Raw genomic sequence first — 14,486 nt, 5'->3', positions numbered from 1 at the left:
GAGTAGCAAGAAAAAGAGAGAGTGTTTGAGTTGCCCCAGCTGTAATAACCTCATTGATGGAGTGCTACAGAACAGCATCTGCAGCGTGTTGCTCCACTCCCAGCTTTGCCATCTCTCAGAGACAAACTAGGCGGCTGAGAAAACGTTTAGGAGAGACCACACAGGCCCCCTTAGCTCATGACTGGTCGCAAATCCATGTCCTGCCTCCCTAGAGCTGCTCTGATGCCTCTGCTCTGTTACAGCATCAGAAGAGACAGAGAGAAAAATGTTCACATAATTTAAGGTAACTGTGGAAATGTTTAAAAGGGCAGATGGGTATTAACAAATTCACTCTCTTACTTTCTTGGTTACAGACGTTTATCAAACAACTCTCAAATAGGACCAGTGAAAGAGAAAAATGTGGCCTTTAATGATTGCACAGAGTAAATGTTACAGGGGAAAGAAAGAGAGGAAAGAGAAGGGAGATTAATAAATAAAAGAAGCAAAAGAGGACGAGGCAAAAGTATGAAGTAGGAGGACCTACTGCATACATCATTTTTCTGATCTTTTTGGATTTAATGATCTTGCATCAAACATATCAGCCAACAGGGCTGTAAAGTGACTACACATCACTTTTATCCCTAGTGTGTGTGTTTGTGGGTGTGTGTGTTTGAACATGGGGGAAGTGTTCAGGCCATTTACAGAGTTCAGAGCTAAACATGACAACACTATTCAACTTATAATAAATAATAATAAATACATACATAAATAAATACTAACAAAAAGACTATAAATACAAAAAAAATGTAATGGAACGTTAAACCAGACTGAATCAGAGTTAACAGAGTGAAAACATACAGAAATTGTAATAACCACATTAGTCATGGGACTATGGATGCAAATCTGTATTTTAAGATCATATTTCACTCATTGCTTCATCAGCCTCTAATGAAGATAAATTAATATCTAATCAACTTTAATGTTGTGTAGTTTTTACTGAATTGTATTAATCACTGCAATCATTGCACATAATTATCTGCAGGTCAGTTGGCTGGAGTTTCACTGTATCTCCCATTTTCCCATGGGACAGGAGGGAGTTTTTCATACATAATGTGGCAAAGGGGAGCCAGTATAGAGCTGTGCATGGTGATGGGCTGAGGGGAGGGGGAGTGGTCTCAACCATGCTAGGCTACAATAAAAGGCACTTGTCTGGACTTCTAAGGAGCCCAAACTTTCCTGTAGCACCAGGCGGCTGCTGCACAGAAAGAAAGAAAGAGGCTACATGAATAAAAATTAAAAGAAAATCAAAAAAGAAGAAACTTTGTTAACATTTTAAGATAAAATTCAGCTCTCCTAAAATATTTACTGCTTAGATAACAAGTGCAGATTTTTCTTTTTGAATTTTATATTTATATTTTCATTGAAGAGGGCTTTTGTGTGAAAAAAAGAGAAAATGACAAGTCTGCTGTGCATCACTATATTCTCCCTGACCCTGGCTGGCAGTGTGTACAGTCAAATGACGACTACTCCTGCACCAATATCAGGTAAGATTCAATTTATGTAGAAAAAAAAAGTTGTGATATTGAAATATGTGGATGATTGTATGCTGTCTGTTACCATCCTTGGTGAATGCATGTTTGTGTGTGTGAGTGTATACATGCTTAAAGAAGAAGAAGAAGAAGTAGATGAGCTGTGTAAGAGACCTGAGCAAAAGTGGTAGCACAGCACAAGTTCGTGTAACAACAGGGTCATTGTAGCAGTAGGTAACGCGTTGTCTCTGGGGAAACACACACACAGACACAGTGTGACTCACCATTGACTCATTTACTTGCTGCATACAGACCACCACAGCATGATCCAGCTGGTGAATAAATCACCCTGTCATTCATAGAGGCTCACTGCCTGCACTACTTAATGAGGACCACACCACTAATACTACTGGGTGCACCCTTAAAATTGGTCACAGGTGCCTCTGTGTCTGAAAATAGGCGAGTAGGGCTTTTAACTTTTTGGATATAAATTCTTCTTAGAGTGCAAAAATGGTCAGGAGTTTCCCGCAGCAAAGTTTTGACCTTTTGTCATTTTTTTTTCTGTCATTTTATCAGTTTTCTGTCTTGTTCTCCCTGTGGCAGACAGAAAATGAAAACGAAGAAAGAAGTCTTATCAGCAAGTGCCTGCACTCCATCATGAGGCTGTTATAATTCAAATTCACACCTGCCTACAGGATGACACAATGAGATGGGTGCTGTGGTGAAAGAAGACAAAAACGGCTAGCTTGAAACCCATATCTCATGTTATATGTATTGAGTGATATTTAATGCGCTTTCAGCAGCCCTGCAAGCTGACTCAGTAGATGTCAAATTAGGGATGTCTCAGCTCTCTCTTTTCCAAAACGGGAGGAAATGGCTTGTCTGCAGGGAAAATAGTTTCACTCTTGTAGGAGATGATGCTTTTTTTATCCAAACATTGAAATTACTCCCATTGGCCAGTGATGTCACAAGTGTGTGTGTGTGTGTGTGTGCGTGTGTGCGTGTGTGTGTGTGTGTGTGTGTGTGTGTGTGTGTGTGTACAGTGCATGCATGTTTATACATGACCTCACTGTCTACATTATGAAAAAGCATTGGCTCAGCTCAGAATCATTGTTCCATAAAGTACAGTATAGTCTTTTACTAGCCATATGAGCAGTGTATTCTCTGCCTGTTCACGGGGCGTTGCCTGTCCTTATACCTACTGACTCATTCTGGCACTGGGAGCTTTTGGAAATCCGCCACAGTAACAGGCAGTCAGGCAGTGGCCTGACAGAAGCAAAGTTAAGATTAACGACCCGTAGCCAAACGTATAGAGCCCCATGCTGAACAGCAGCCAAATGACTCTGTCTTTCCCTGTGAGGTAATAGTCTGTTAAGTCTAATGCTTAGTGTGGCTGTTGGTAACTGAGACTTGGCATGGTTGCTAGGGCTGGGTGGGAAAAGGGGCTTGCCTGGAAATTGGCTGAGGCTGGGGACTGAGTTTAAAATGTGTTCAGGTTAGGACATGAGACATTGATGGAACCATGTTTAGTGCTACTGTGTATGTGTTCATTAAATTTGAGTGAAATTTAACAAATGTCTCTGGTGACAAGTCTCCTGGACATGTGTGCTGGGGATTGAGAATGTGTACCCATGTGAGCAATCTGCACCCACACTTTATGTTTGTGCTTGTTATGCATGAGGAAGAGTTTATTGAACTTAGTGTGTAGGAGTTGCCCTGCTGTGTTTGTCCCAGCTTCGCTTGTTAATTCTTTCTCCATATTGACACAAGCGGGCAAGCAACAGAAGAGAGAAAAGCTGTGATGTTGTATCTCATGTCTGTCAGAGGGTGTGGCTGTGCACACGTTGATATAAACATAAAGCCACTGCTCTCTGCAGATTTCTATCCTTTCATAGAGGAGAGATTTCAGCCAATTAAACATTTTGCTCATTCAATAAATTCAATAACTGTAACAGTGCAAACTATGTTTCAGGATTTAACAGCATAATTAGACTCCAGTAGTTTCAGAATATATAGGTCATTGAGTAGATTTGGACCATTGTACTGTTGTTGTTAATTTACAATTTGGTGTTACAAAGAAGCAGATGGTTCCAATCACTTGCTAATGCAGCCTTTTACAGAGTGAGAGAGAATTGTGCTCTCTCATAAAATGGCAGTAGGTCTTGGCTGCAGATGCAGAGCTTTTTTATTGTCTTACACATATGCTCATTTACTTCTTTGTTGTGTTTTCACTCCTAGCTACACTCTTCACAAAATTTCCAGATAGAAATGGTTCTGAATTATTTTGATGACCCATTTGTATGTTAAATGCGACACCTTTAACCTCAGAGAGTCTTATACAAATAAGATTTGGTCTGAGGGGCGACAAAGAAAAGAAAGGCTTCCTTCTCTTCCCAGAAGGCTAAGTACACACAACAGGCTGTTGCTTTATGAGTGTAGTGTGCACCACATGGCTGGGGCCACATTCTCCTGTGGGACATGTGTCTGCTGGTAACTGCAGGAGCAGGAAAGAGTATGGAATTACTTTCAACATGCCTGCCTCTCTGTCTGCTACTGCTGTCTCTCAGGCATCATTTCTTTCAAGTTCACGCCAGTATTTCTAAAATATGTCTTTGAGGCAGAGTTCCTAAGGTTTTAGGTCAGGATGTATTCTATATTTCATTTCAAGCTCTTTTCTCAGCATTATGTTGGCACTGTGATGTTTAATCAATCTCCTCCTTCCACAAATCACATCCAGAGGTTGCTATTCATCTCTGGGTAGAACAATGTCCCATAAGACTGTACAATGAAAGTCTTCATTCAGTCTACTCTTATTTCCTGAGTATGAATTAGAAATTTGGAAATTTTTAGGCATAAATGTTGGATGGCATCACACAAGGTAAGATGATGTTGATGTCACCTTCACCTTTGCCAGGGCTTTTGATTAGCAGTTTAGTCGTTCCGGGTTCTTCAGGTTTCAATCACACTTTATACAACTGCTACCCATGCAGAGAATTAATGAGGCACGGTAAAGCATTGAGTCATTACTGGCAAAACGGGCAATGTGGAATCTTGTCCAGACTGCTTTTAAACTCTGCACTTCTTTCGAAAACATAAGTTATTAGCAGCGGCAAAAGGGTGTTTCCTAGCTGGCATGTTGCTGACCAGTCAAGAGGCAAGTGAGGCTACTGGGTGTGGTAGCAGCAGTCTCTGGCATATGCAGCCTTATGAAAGAAATGGAGGAAAAAGTGGAAAAGGTGGGATTGATTGGTAGATTTGGTCTGTCAGCAGTGCTTCTGCTAATTAAATCCTTCTGCAGGAGAGCTCAATACTAATGATCTGACGGCCACTGAACAAAGTTCAGACACGCGCCTACTGTGTGGTTAGAATGGAGGATTGAGACAGTTTAGACACGGGCTTGATTAGAAGTTGTTTTAGTGTCACTCCTCTGTCTGTGGATGGGGGCAGATTATGGGTTGATCAGAGTGGAAGGCAGCAAGCCAGTGGCTCCAATTATTTCTTGCATTGCCCATGTGGGAAACGTTTTCCCTACTGAAGAGCCAGTGACACAGTATTCCAGTCATGGCTCTGGTGTGGCTGCTCAAAATTAGGCGCCTAAGAACAATTGTTGGCATCCTCATTCAGAAAGTAGAGATAGACTACTTCAGGCACAGATCATCCATATTGAGTGAGTGCGTATAAAATAAATCAAAAGCAGAGCAGCCTACTTTTTTTTTTTTTCCTAGTGAATATAAGACATGGCTACAGACACTCAAGGGACTACGATTAAGCATTGGATCTGGATTCAGCCAAAAACTGCCTGGTTGCATAAGATTAATGGTTATGTCTGCAGACTACTTCTATCTAAAAAGCCAGTTTAAACACAATGATTACTCAGTTAGTTAATTACCACATTATATTACATGTCCTGTGCATTTTAGATCTTGACTCCACTTACAAGGTTGATTGTTCAAGGCTGTACGTGTCATGACAGGGGTCAAGGGTCGTTTACATCAGTCCATCTGGTGCCTATTACTGCCTGGCACAGGCCACCCCTCACTGGTTGGGGTCTTCTTAACTAAGCAAACCCTGTGAGGTCTCAATATAGAGGTCAGGGAGATTGTAGGAACCCATGTTGAGACACAAATGACCTGCTGTTTTAAGTTAAATTGTGGTCTGCTTAGAAAAGAGAAATGGATAGAGCAATACTACAAGAAGGGAATAAGTAAGAATCTGCAGGACAACCCCCATTTTGTTTGCAAATACATTTATCAGCTAGATTCTGCATTAACTGTGTTATCTGCTAACTTTTCCTGTTATTTGCTGGGTGACCTACATACTTTATACAAATCAGATGGAGCGGATGAAAGATAAGCACTTTATTTTGGGGGTCAATTCAGAGGAGCCAAAGGTTTATAAGTGTCAGAACTGACAAGAGCAGGAAGGAGCCTGAAGAAGACCATTGACTCCAGGGTCTGAGCATTGGCTGGTGTCCAATACTGTATCTAATAAACCAAACAGGATACCCCCCAGACACTTTGATAGTTTGGTGTGTGAGAGAATGCCTTTAGCTGTAACTGCATGTGTGTGTGCATGTGTATGGTGTAATATTCTGAACAGTATATGCAGGCCATAACATTTGCTTCACAGGTGCTGTGCAACAATTATGTACAAAAAAGGAAAACTACATCAGATAACATAAATTTAAAAACAGGGAACCAGAGAGCAGTGTGCAGGCATTTTTCCTTTTCTGGTGTTTTCTCATGCTGCATCAGTTTCATGCCAAACACAACTCAAAAATGTTCTGATTCAATCTTTAGAATCAATGCATTAATTGTAGTTCAAGTTTATATAAACATTACATAATATCCAAGTATTATAGGCCTATCGCCAAACTATCATGTTCTCCTCTTTTCCAGCTTTTCCAACTTTTACGAAGGTTTTTGCTGAGCTTGGTGCCAATGTCACTTTGCCCTGCCGGTACCTGGCCAAAGACAGCTATGCCTTTGGTATCGTTGGTGGTATCCGAATCAAATGGACCAAGGTAGCGGAGGATGAGGCTCTGAATGAGGAGGTGCTGACTTCTATGGGGTTCCACAGGAACACCTATGGAAACTTCGTGGACCGTGTCTTTCTGCAGGAGCAAGACAATGAAGATGCCTCCCTAATAATGACTGACCTCTCCGTGGATGACACGGGAAAGTACCGCTGTGAGATCATCAATGGGATGGATGACATAATGCAAGATGTTTTCTTGGAGGTGCAAGCTAGCAAAATTGATGGTAAATCCTGTTTTTTTTTTTTTTTTGGTTCAACATATACTTAAAGTATATGTTGAAATTCCAGTTGTAATGACATTAGTGTATATTTTATTTTCATCAGACCATTTTTGTACCTGTTCCGTTTTAAAAAATGCATTGTTCAGGATAAACCATCTTCCTTAACAATGTGTATGTTTCTAGCGATTAAAAACATTCACCTCTCCCTTTCTCATGGAAGAGGCAAAACAAAAGAACAGACAGCTTGTGTTGATTTTTTCAATCCACTGCAATGATTTAGTCATGATGACATTTGAATACTGTTCAACATCAGTAAACAGAAACACATTTTCCATCTTTTCCAGTCCACATGGTCAGACATCTGATTTACTTATCAGATTTTATAATCATTAAATTGTTTTCCCTCTCAAATGTGCCATACAAAGAGAATCTGCTTTTCATGCCAGCTAGGGTTATCAACATATTTATTCATAGATTTCTGAATCCTTGCATGGTGACATATTAAATCCTTGCCGCATGTTAAAGTTCTTCTGGACAAAAGGTCAGCTCCCATCTACTTTTTGTTGATAGTTTTCCACATGTGGGAAGGATCAATCTGGACAGAGGCTAGGCAAACACATGTAACTTTAGACAAAAGTAGTCTTAACAGAATATTTTTAACCAAATATGTGCAGTCTTTCGGTCAACATATTTCCCTTGACTTAGATTGCACGGATGTGTGGATTCATTTTTAAATTATTATTTAAATACTTCTTGTTTGATCCATGCAGTTAGAGCAGTTTAGAGCCCACTGCTTTGATCTTTAATGAAGCAGAACTTAACACCTAGTTTGCATGAGATGATCTTTTCTTCCCTGCAAGGGGCTAGACAAGCACTAAATTCATAAGTTAGCAAAGTCTGGCCTCTGGAGACAATGCCGACATTCTGCAAGCTGCTGGACCTGAGTGACTAATAGGCCTACATTCAATAACATAAAACTAAACATATCTCATGGCAGCTCAGCTGGCTTCCCTGGAGAGACTGCAATGGACTCCAAGACACACAATCTTTATATATCTACTGGCCTGAATTGCTGTATATCAGCATCTAAGTGGAGAGAAATTAAACCAAAGATTCTGTACAGTGCAACAATGTGATAACTTATGTGTTGTACATGGCCATATTATTTAATTTGGTATCTTTTATCAGGAATGGATCTCCATTCAGACAAATATTATGATATGTTATCATGTTAATTTTGTGTCCTCTGTCTCGCTCAGGCATTGTGTTCCCATACTCCCCCTATGAAGGCCGCTACAACCTGAACTTCCAAGACGCTGTGCAGGCCTGCACGGACCAGGATGCTGTGATTGCCACCTTTGACCAGCTGTTTGAGGCCTGGAAAGGTGGCCTGGACTGGTGCAATGCTGGCTGGCTGGATGATGGCACAGTGCAGTATCCAATCACCAAACCAAGAGGGCCTTGCGGTGGTTCCAACAACGGGCCTGGCCTTAGAAACTATGGTCGGCGTAACAAGTTGAGCCAGTACGATGTGTTCTGCTTTGCTTCTGCATTGAAGGGTGAGTATTTAGCTTGTTTATCCATTGCCTTGATTCAATATTCTCATGGTAGGATTGCACCATGCACCAATTTCATGGTTTTGTTAAAAAATTGCTTTGTGTAGCATAACTTGGTAGACCAATATGTAAACTACTTGAAGCATTGTATCTAGAAAAAAGGAAATTCTTGTCCTGACCACCTGTTTTGCTTTCTCTGCTGTCAGGAACTTTCTACTGGCTGGTCCAGCCAGAAAGGCTGACCTTTCACGAGGCTGTGCAGGCATGCTTAGACGATGGTTCAGAGATCGCTAAGGTGGGCCAGATGTACTCTGCCTGGAAGCTGGAAGGCTACGATCGCTGCGATGCTGGCTGGTTGGCTGATGGTAGTGTCCGCTACCCTATCTCCAGGCCCCGCAAGAACTGCAGCCCCACCGAAGCTGCAGTGCGCTTTGTTGGATTCCCAGACAGGGATCAAAAGCTCTATGGCGTCTATTGCTTCAAGGCTTATCAGTGAAGGGGTAGAGGAGAGTAGGGAAGCCATAACCACCAAAGAGCAGCAACAACCACAACCAGTAAAATCAACAATAAAGCAGATACGCTTTGGATCTTAACTAGCATGATTTCAACACCTTTCAGAAACTGTGATAACCTTTTTAACTCCTAGAAAACAAATACTGTACACTTTACATCCATATGCGATGATTGACAAAATACTTTGTAGCCATTGAGTTTTGTTTTTCTCTAACTGTGCATTCATTAATTTTACAGACTGTTGGGTAAAGGGCAACAGTGTTAAAGTGACAGAGACAAGAACTTGATGGTTGAGAGACATCATCTAAGTTTGGTTTGTCTTCCACAGAATGATTAGATGTGTGAAGTTCAAGGTTTAGAGCAGGTATGCTCATGTGCAGATGTTAGTTGTTGCTTTAAAATTTGTCTAAAGAACAAAACATTGTGATACATATCTCAATTATCATTTCATAGAAATACCATAAATTGATTACAGAGTCATGAGCATAACCTGACAACCACTGTTGAGCTATTGGAGGTGTTCATTTTCATATCTTTAACTGCAAAAAAAGGCTCTTCAACCTGAGGAGTTGTGATTAAATTTACTGTTTAACGAGAAAGTGAATGTAAAATGTCTTGGACTGTGACCTATTCTGCAGTGATAGCTCCCATTAGATCAATTCCCAATTACAATTTGAAAGACATTTACTGAACAAAATGTTTTTACTTTTTTAATGTTTGTCACTATAGTTTTCTACACATTCATAATGTTTTTTGTTTGTTTGTTTGTTTGTTTTTTAAGAAAAATACAGATTCAGTCACTTGAAGGTTATTTGTATAGTTTTTAGTTCTGTTATTGAACTATTCATAGCTGGCACATATAAAACAGTACTATTTCATCTAAATACTAATGAATGCTGAAAAAGTACAAATTTTCTCCTTCTGCCCTGAAAACCACCTTTTACCAAAACATACCCCTGATTGTCAAACATTAGTAGCAATTAGATAATATAGAAAATCTAATTTTACAGTAGTTACAAATACAACTAACACATGGATTAGCTGAATGGAGATCCACTCTGCTGAGACAGTTTCACAAATTGTTACTGAGGTTATGAGCTGTAAATGATACAGTTCCACTGGCACTCCTGATTAATACTGATGATCACTTGTACTGCAAAATAAGGATTCATTGTTAATCATGCTATAGTGATTGAATCTGAATAAGTATTTTGGAGTTAAGTAGAATCAAAACCAGTAAACAATTAGTATACTGTATATTGTCTCTAATGGTTTTCTGTTGACTACACTGAGCATATTCTGGACATACAGAGCTGGTAATCTAAAACTGTTACAAACAGCACTCTTCTTTTTAGCTTTCAGGAACAGTTTTTGTGTTATGCTTTTTGTTACTTTATCTCATTTCTTTTCCTAACCCTGGGCACTGACATATGGTACTTACTGCAGGTTACATGTGGTAATATGGTGGTGCATTGTTTGTAAAAGCAAAACTTTTTACACACTTGTGCATGAAAAAAGGTGAAGGTATTTTTGTATCTTATTGCCATGTACCTTTTTCAACAAAGCAAGTTGAAATAAAGAATACAACTTTTAAATAAATTTCTGAAACTGTCCCTTTTATTTGTAGTTTTAACAACAAGGAACGTTTTTATTTCCACTGGAACAAAATCAGCATGTTTTATATGTGGTAATGCAGAATTTTAATTAGAGATTTAAACTGTATTGTTTAAGCTGCCAAATTAGGGGCCATGTATCTGGCATGGACTCATGTCGTTGAGAGGACTTAAGATTAGAGGACTCTCCTCACATTTATTTATTCTTTGGCTTTTTTTATTCAGTGCTAGGCTGGCAGCCCACCACTGAGCTGGACAAAGGGAACAGTACCCCAGTCTTAAAGGCTTCTTGTGGGAATGCATGGGAATTGGGTCAGATTTAGGGTGATACAGCAGTGAAATACTAGACAAATGTAAATGTGATGGTGAAAAGTCCATTGATGCGAGCTCTCTGTTCGTTGGACCCTGCAGCAGATTGGAACTGAAGAAAAACAGGGATTTTGCAAAACTTTTCACACAATTTTCAGCATAGAAAATCCTAACAATGTTGAATTCTCAAGTGAAATCTGAGGAGTAAACTGTGCTAGTACACACTTTCGGGAAATGCAGAACACATTTGTTTCGGCACACTATTGGCATGAGGTGAGCTTTTTTTTTTTTTGTCTTTTGTTTGTTTATGCTCGGGGCAAACTGTAAAACTGATGAACATTTGCTATTGTAGATAAACATTGTCTTTGGTTTTACAGGAGTAATGCTGAGCTTTTCATTTGGTTTGCAGTTTGTGGTTTCTTCCAATCAAATACTGCATATCTTTCAGCAAGTCTAATGGTGGCACATCCCAAATGTTTGTCACTCACAGGTATCCAGATTAGGTTACACGGGAGAGGAAAATAGCAGGGTAATGAGTAAATGATAGACACTCTGCAGAGACTGAGACAGACAGAGTCTGAGGCGCCTGTCAAGCCTACGAAATCAGGAAGAGCCAGTGTGCATTTCCTTTGCAAAACAAACCCTGAAAGCCTGTTAAATCCCATAGAGACCTGGTTGGAGAAGTCCAGGTTTTTCCACTGATCACCCAAGACACATCTGCATTTCATGAGGCAGATTGTAGGTTTTACTCTCGCTGGGGTATCCAGGAGCAGCCTTTAATCACAAGTCAAGTTTGCTCTAATGACAGAGTTGGAAATCACAGTGAAAACAACAGCAACCCAAACTAACACAAAGATTACAATGACCAACTGTATTTTATAATTTTGCTGGTAATGGTGCTTTGTGCTATTAGCCAGTGTCAATGTGAACTTCAACTGATTGTTGTATAAGGAGGCACTCTGGGAACACCGGTAATGTACTCAAAAAGCTTCTGTTTTTACACCAAGGGAATTCATCTGCTTCCTGCACAAACTGTCGTGTAGGCAAAAGAACTGTTTAACATTCAAGATGAGCTCCTATAGTACAGCCATGCTATTGACCAAAAAAAAAACCAAAAACTGTGGTGTGGTATGCAGGTCAAGAGTTCCCGCATTTCAGCATGAATGTCACTTTCCCTAATCCAGTTCTTATTCCATATGTTTGCTATAATTCACAGTCACTTCCTATTTGCTCCCCCTGAATGTACCCTGTCTGTCTCCTAAGAGGCTTGTAGAGCATGTCTAATAGGTTTCTCAGCAGTGCTTGATGTATGTGCAAGACCCCTCAATAGTAGCAACATGATGGAAAAATTGTTCTACAAAGTTACACTTGTGATTCACAGAATTCAGTGTGAATTCTTCACATTACGTTTTCCATGGTACTGGACGGGCAAACACTCTGGTTTATGGCCTGGTCTGATAGCACTACCTGCTGGTGAAACCACAGCATGAACACAACATCTGGAAGAAGCTTACAAACACAGAAGAACATGCCGAACTTTCAAACACTGTATTTCCAATACAAAAAGTCTATATGAAATGTTATTAGTATATAATATTCATATATTTATTTTATTTCTTTTGTGATTTAAAGCAGGAAAAAAACAGTTTGATCTCTTCAAAAAATTCACAAACATCCCAGACATTCACATTGTAAAATAAGAAACGAATGTTATAAATATAAAATGATATTATGTGCACATTAAGGCTGAAACAAACACACAGACATTCACAGGCAGACAAAACAAAAACATGTTTCCATTAAAAAATGCATCCACATGTAAAAATATTTTGTTAATGTTACAGAACAACAATATTGCAGCCAAAGGGGCCCTCCATATTCTTTGGTCCACTGCTGGCATTAAAGATGTAAAAAAGAAAAAAAAACAAAAAACATATAAATCCATCATATTGTTAAGTAATATTTCATCTTCAATGCATTCCATTTAAACTGTCTGTGATTGTGGCTCCTGTTGAACATACAATAAAATATATGAAGAGCACTGCTGGGCCAGATGACAGCATCATATTTTACATGTGGGTATAAAACAATTATGGAGATCAAGAGCAGCTTGAAAATAAATTATACACATCTCTGCTTAAACAGCCGTTATGTTCAAGTCTTTGAGTGTTTCACAAAATACATTCTCTCAATGGCTGATTTCAATTGACCACAATGACAGAAAGGGTAAGTGTGCAGAAGAAAAGCAGGTCCTAGAGAACTACCACAAGCTACAGCTCAGCAGCAACAGATAAAGACTGTTTGGTGTGTAATCAGGCTATGAAAAGTACTGTTACTGTTATTGTAAACATACTGTAGCAACAAACTGTAAGATATGCACTAAAAACATTTGAGCAGAAAATACAGGCTGCTTGAGCCACACTTCCCTTCTTTCATTTTAAAATAGTTGATGGACAAAGGCTTTATCAATACGTACCGTACTTAGAGAGCAATCTCTCATATTAGAATGCAAGGTATCATATGTAAAAAACATCAGTAAGTCTTTAAAAATTCTCTCCATAGAAATCTCTCTATAAACATTTATTTTGACAAGACATCAATGACATCCAGTGAAGGCTGGAGCTCATGAAAGGTGGTAATTTAGTACATTGAAAGCTGCCACCACAAAGAAGGTCTCCAGCAGTTAAATGAGTAATTTGGTGAAATTTCCCCAGACTTGCACATATTGTTAATATGGAATCTGATTCATTACTATTATCAATGCTATGAAACCATATTTCACAATGAGCATTTGTGCCTCTGCTGATTAAAGTTTTAAGAGTAGTGAAAGATTCTTTATAAAAGGGTTTACAGTTCTATGTATGTGATATGATATTCTGCTAAAATAAACGACGAGTCCTTTGCATGATCGGGTCATTGCCACTGATTTCTCCATTTGTGTTATGAGAAGCCAAACTTGAATCTCTTGACATAGAATAAACATAGTTAAAATTTGAGGACTTCAATATATGTATATGCATATATATGCATGTTCATTAAAATGAAGTCCAGCTTAAAACAGCACGACAACATAATGAATTCCTTTACATAACATAAGCGCTATAATTTCTCAACAGCTTTTTTCTATGAATAAGGAACACTTAGGGTGATTTTAAATAGCACAGTCGGTGTACAAAGGTATTAGACAACAGTCATGAAGGTATTATTTGATAACCTAATGGCAAAGAAAACACTTCTGAAATTAAAAAAAATGATGGGTGTACTTTTTTGCTTTTCCAGTAGCCAGCTGAAAGTATTTTATCCACATTGGCGTTGCTAAAAAACAGTGCCCCTTGATAAGAAAAGTCATGTATCAACATCTCTTTAAAAGGCACTTCAGTCAAGATTCCATCGTCATCCAAAATGCAAGAAAACTGCAGGTTATCCACTTGGTTTCTTTGATGAGTTTTCTCTTGTGCTTTTCCTTTGAGAATCTTTTTCCTCTTTCCACACAAGTGACAGACATGTGTTCTCGTCTCAGGGGAAGTTGTGCCATGTTACAGTGCATGGCAATCACTGTCTCTTCCTCTTATGCTCAGTCCTGTCTCTCCTGCCCCTGGAGCGCTGATGGTGAAAGCGGAAGGCCTCATTTGGCCATTGCTTGAAGTTGTTGATGCTGTAGAGACTATTGTGCTGATGTCTTCTAATGAAGGTCCTTTGATAATTCGATGCTGTCAGAGAAAAGTGATA

General features: G+C 39.3%; 2 protein-coding genes across 4 annotated transcripts in view; one reads left to right on the top strand and one right to left on the bottom strand.

The window, feature by feature from the left end:
- The first annotated feature begins 1,432 nt into the window (after positions 1-1,432).
- Positions 1,433-9,545, top strand: LOC121904301 (hyaluronan and proteoglycan link protein 1-like). Of its 2 annotated transcripts, XM_042421973.1 has the most exons (5): positions 1,433-1,523; positions 6,059-6,072; positions 6,439-6,769; positions 8,026-8,325; positions 8,529-9,545. In XM_042421973.1, exons 1-5 carry the CDS (start codon positions 1,433-1,435, stop codon positions 8,816-8,818), a joined length of 1,026 nt encoding a protein of 341 aa, XP_042277907.1. In that variant the 3' UTR covers positions 8,819-9,545. The 2 variants fall into 2 exon arrangements, with proteins under 2 accessions (XP_042277907.1, XP_042277906.1); XM_042421972.1 differs by lacking the exon at positions 6,059-6,072 and having other exon boundaries at positions 6,407-6,769.
- Positions 9,546-12,413: 2,868 nt separating this feature from the next.
- LOC121903452 (versican core protein-like) overlaps positions 12,414-14,486 on the bottom strand; it is a 57,820-nt gene continuing 55,747 nt past the window's right edge. For both annotated transcript variants that reach the window (XM_042420473.1, XM_042420472.1), the window contains one exon: positions 12,414-14,467. In XM_042420473.1, coding sequence (XP_042276407.1) covers positions 14,310-14,467 — 158 coding nt within the window. In that variant the 3' untranslated portion in view covers positions 12,414-14,309. The remainder of the gene's footprint in view (positions 14,468-14,486) is intronic.

The sequence above is a fragment of the Thunnus maccoyii genome, chromosome 9 (genome assembly GCF_910596095.1).
Source record: "Thunnus maccoyii chromosome 9, fThuMac1.1, whole genome shotgun sequence".
Lineage (NCBI taxonomy): Eukaryota > Metazoa > Chordata > Actinopteri > Scombriformes > Scombridae > Thunnus > Thunnus maccoyii.
The sequence above is the reverse complement of the archived record's forward strand: the minus strand, read 5'-3'. Positions and strand labels throughout refer to the sequence as shown.

Bases quoted from the DNA above. Each gene is read 5' to 3' on its own strand.
- LOC121904301 (XM_042421972.1), top strand. From the start codon at position 1,433: ATGACAAGTCTGCTGTGCATCACTATATTCTCCCTGACCCTGGCTGGC. The intron at 6,770-8,025 runs GTAAATCCTGTT...TGTCTCGCTCAG, and splicing joins GCAAGCTAGCAAAATTGATG to GCATTGTGTTCCCATACTCC. The intron at 8,326-8,528 runs GTGAGTATTTAG...CTCTGCTGTCAG, and splicing joins CTTTGCTTCTGCATTGAAGG to GAACTTTCTACTGGCTGGTC.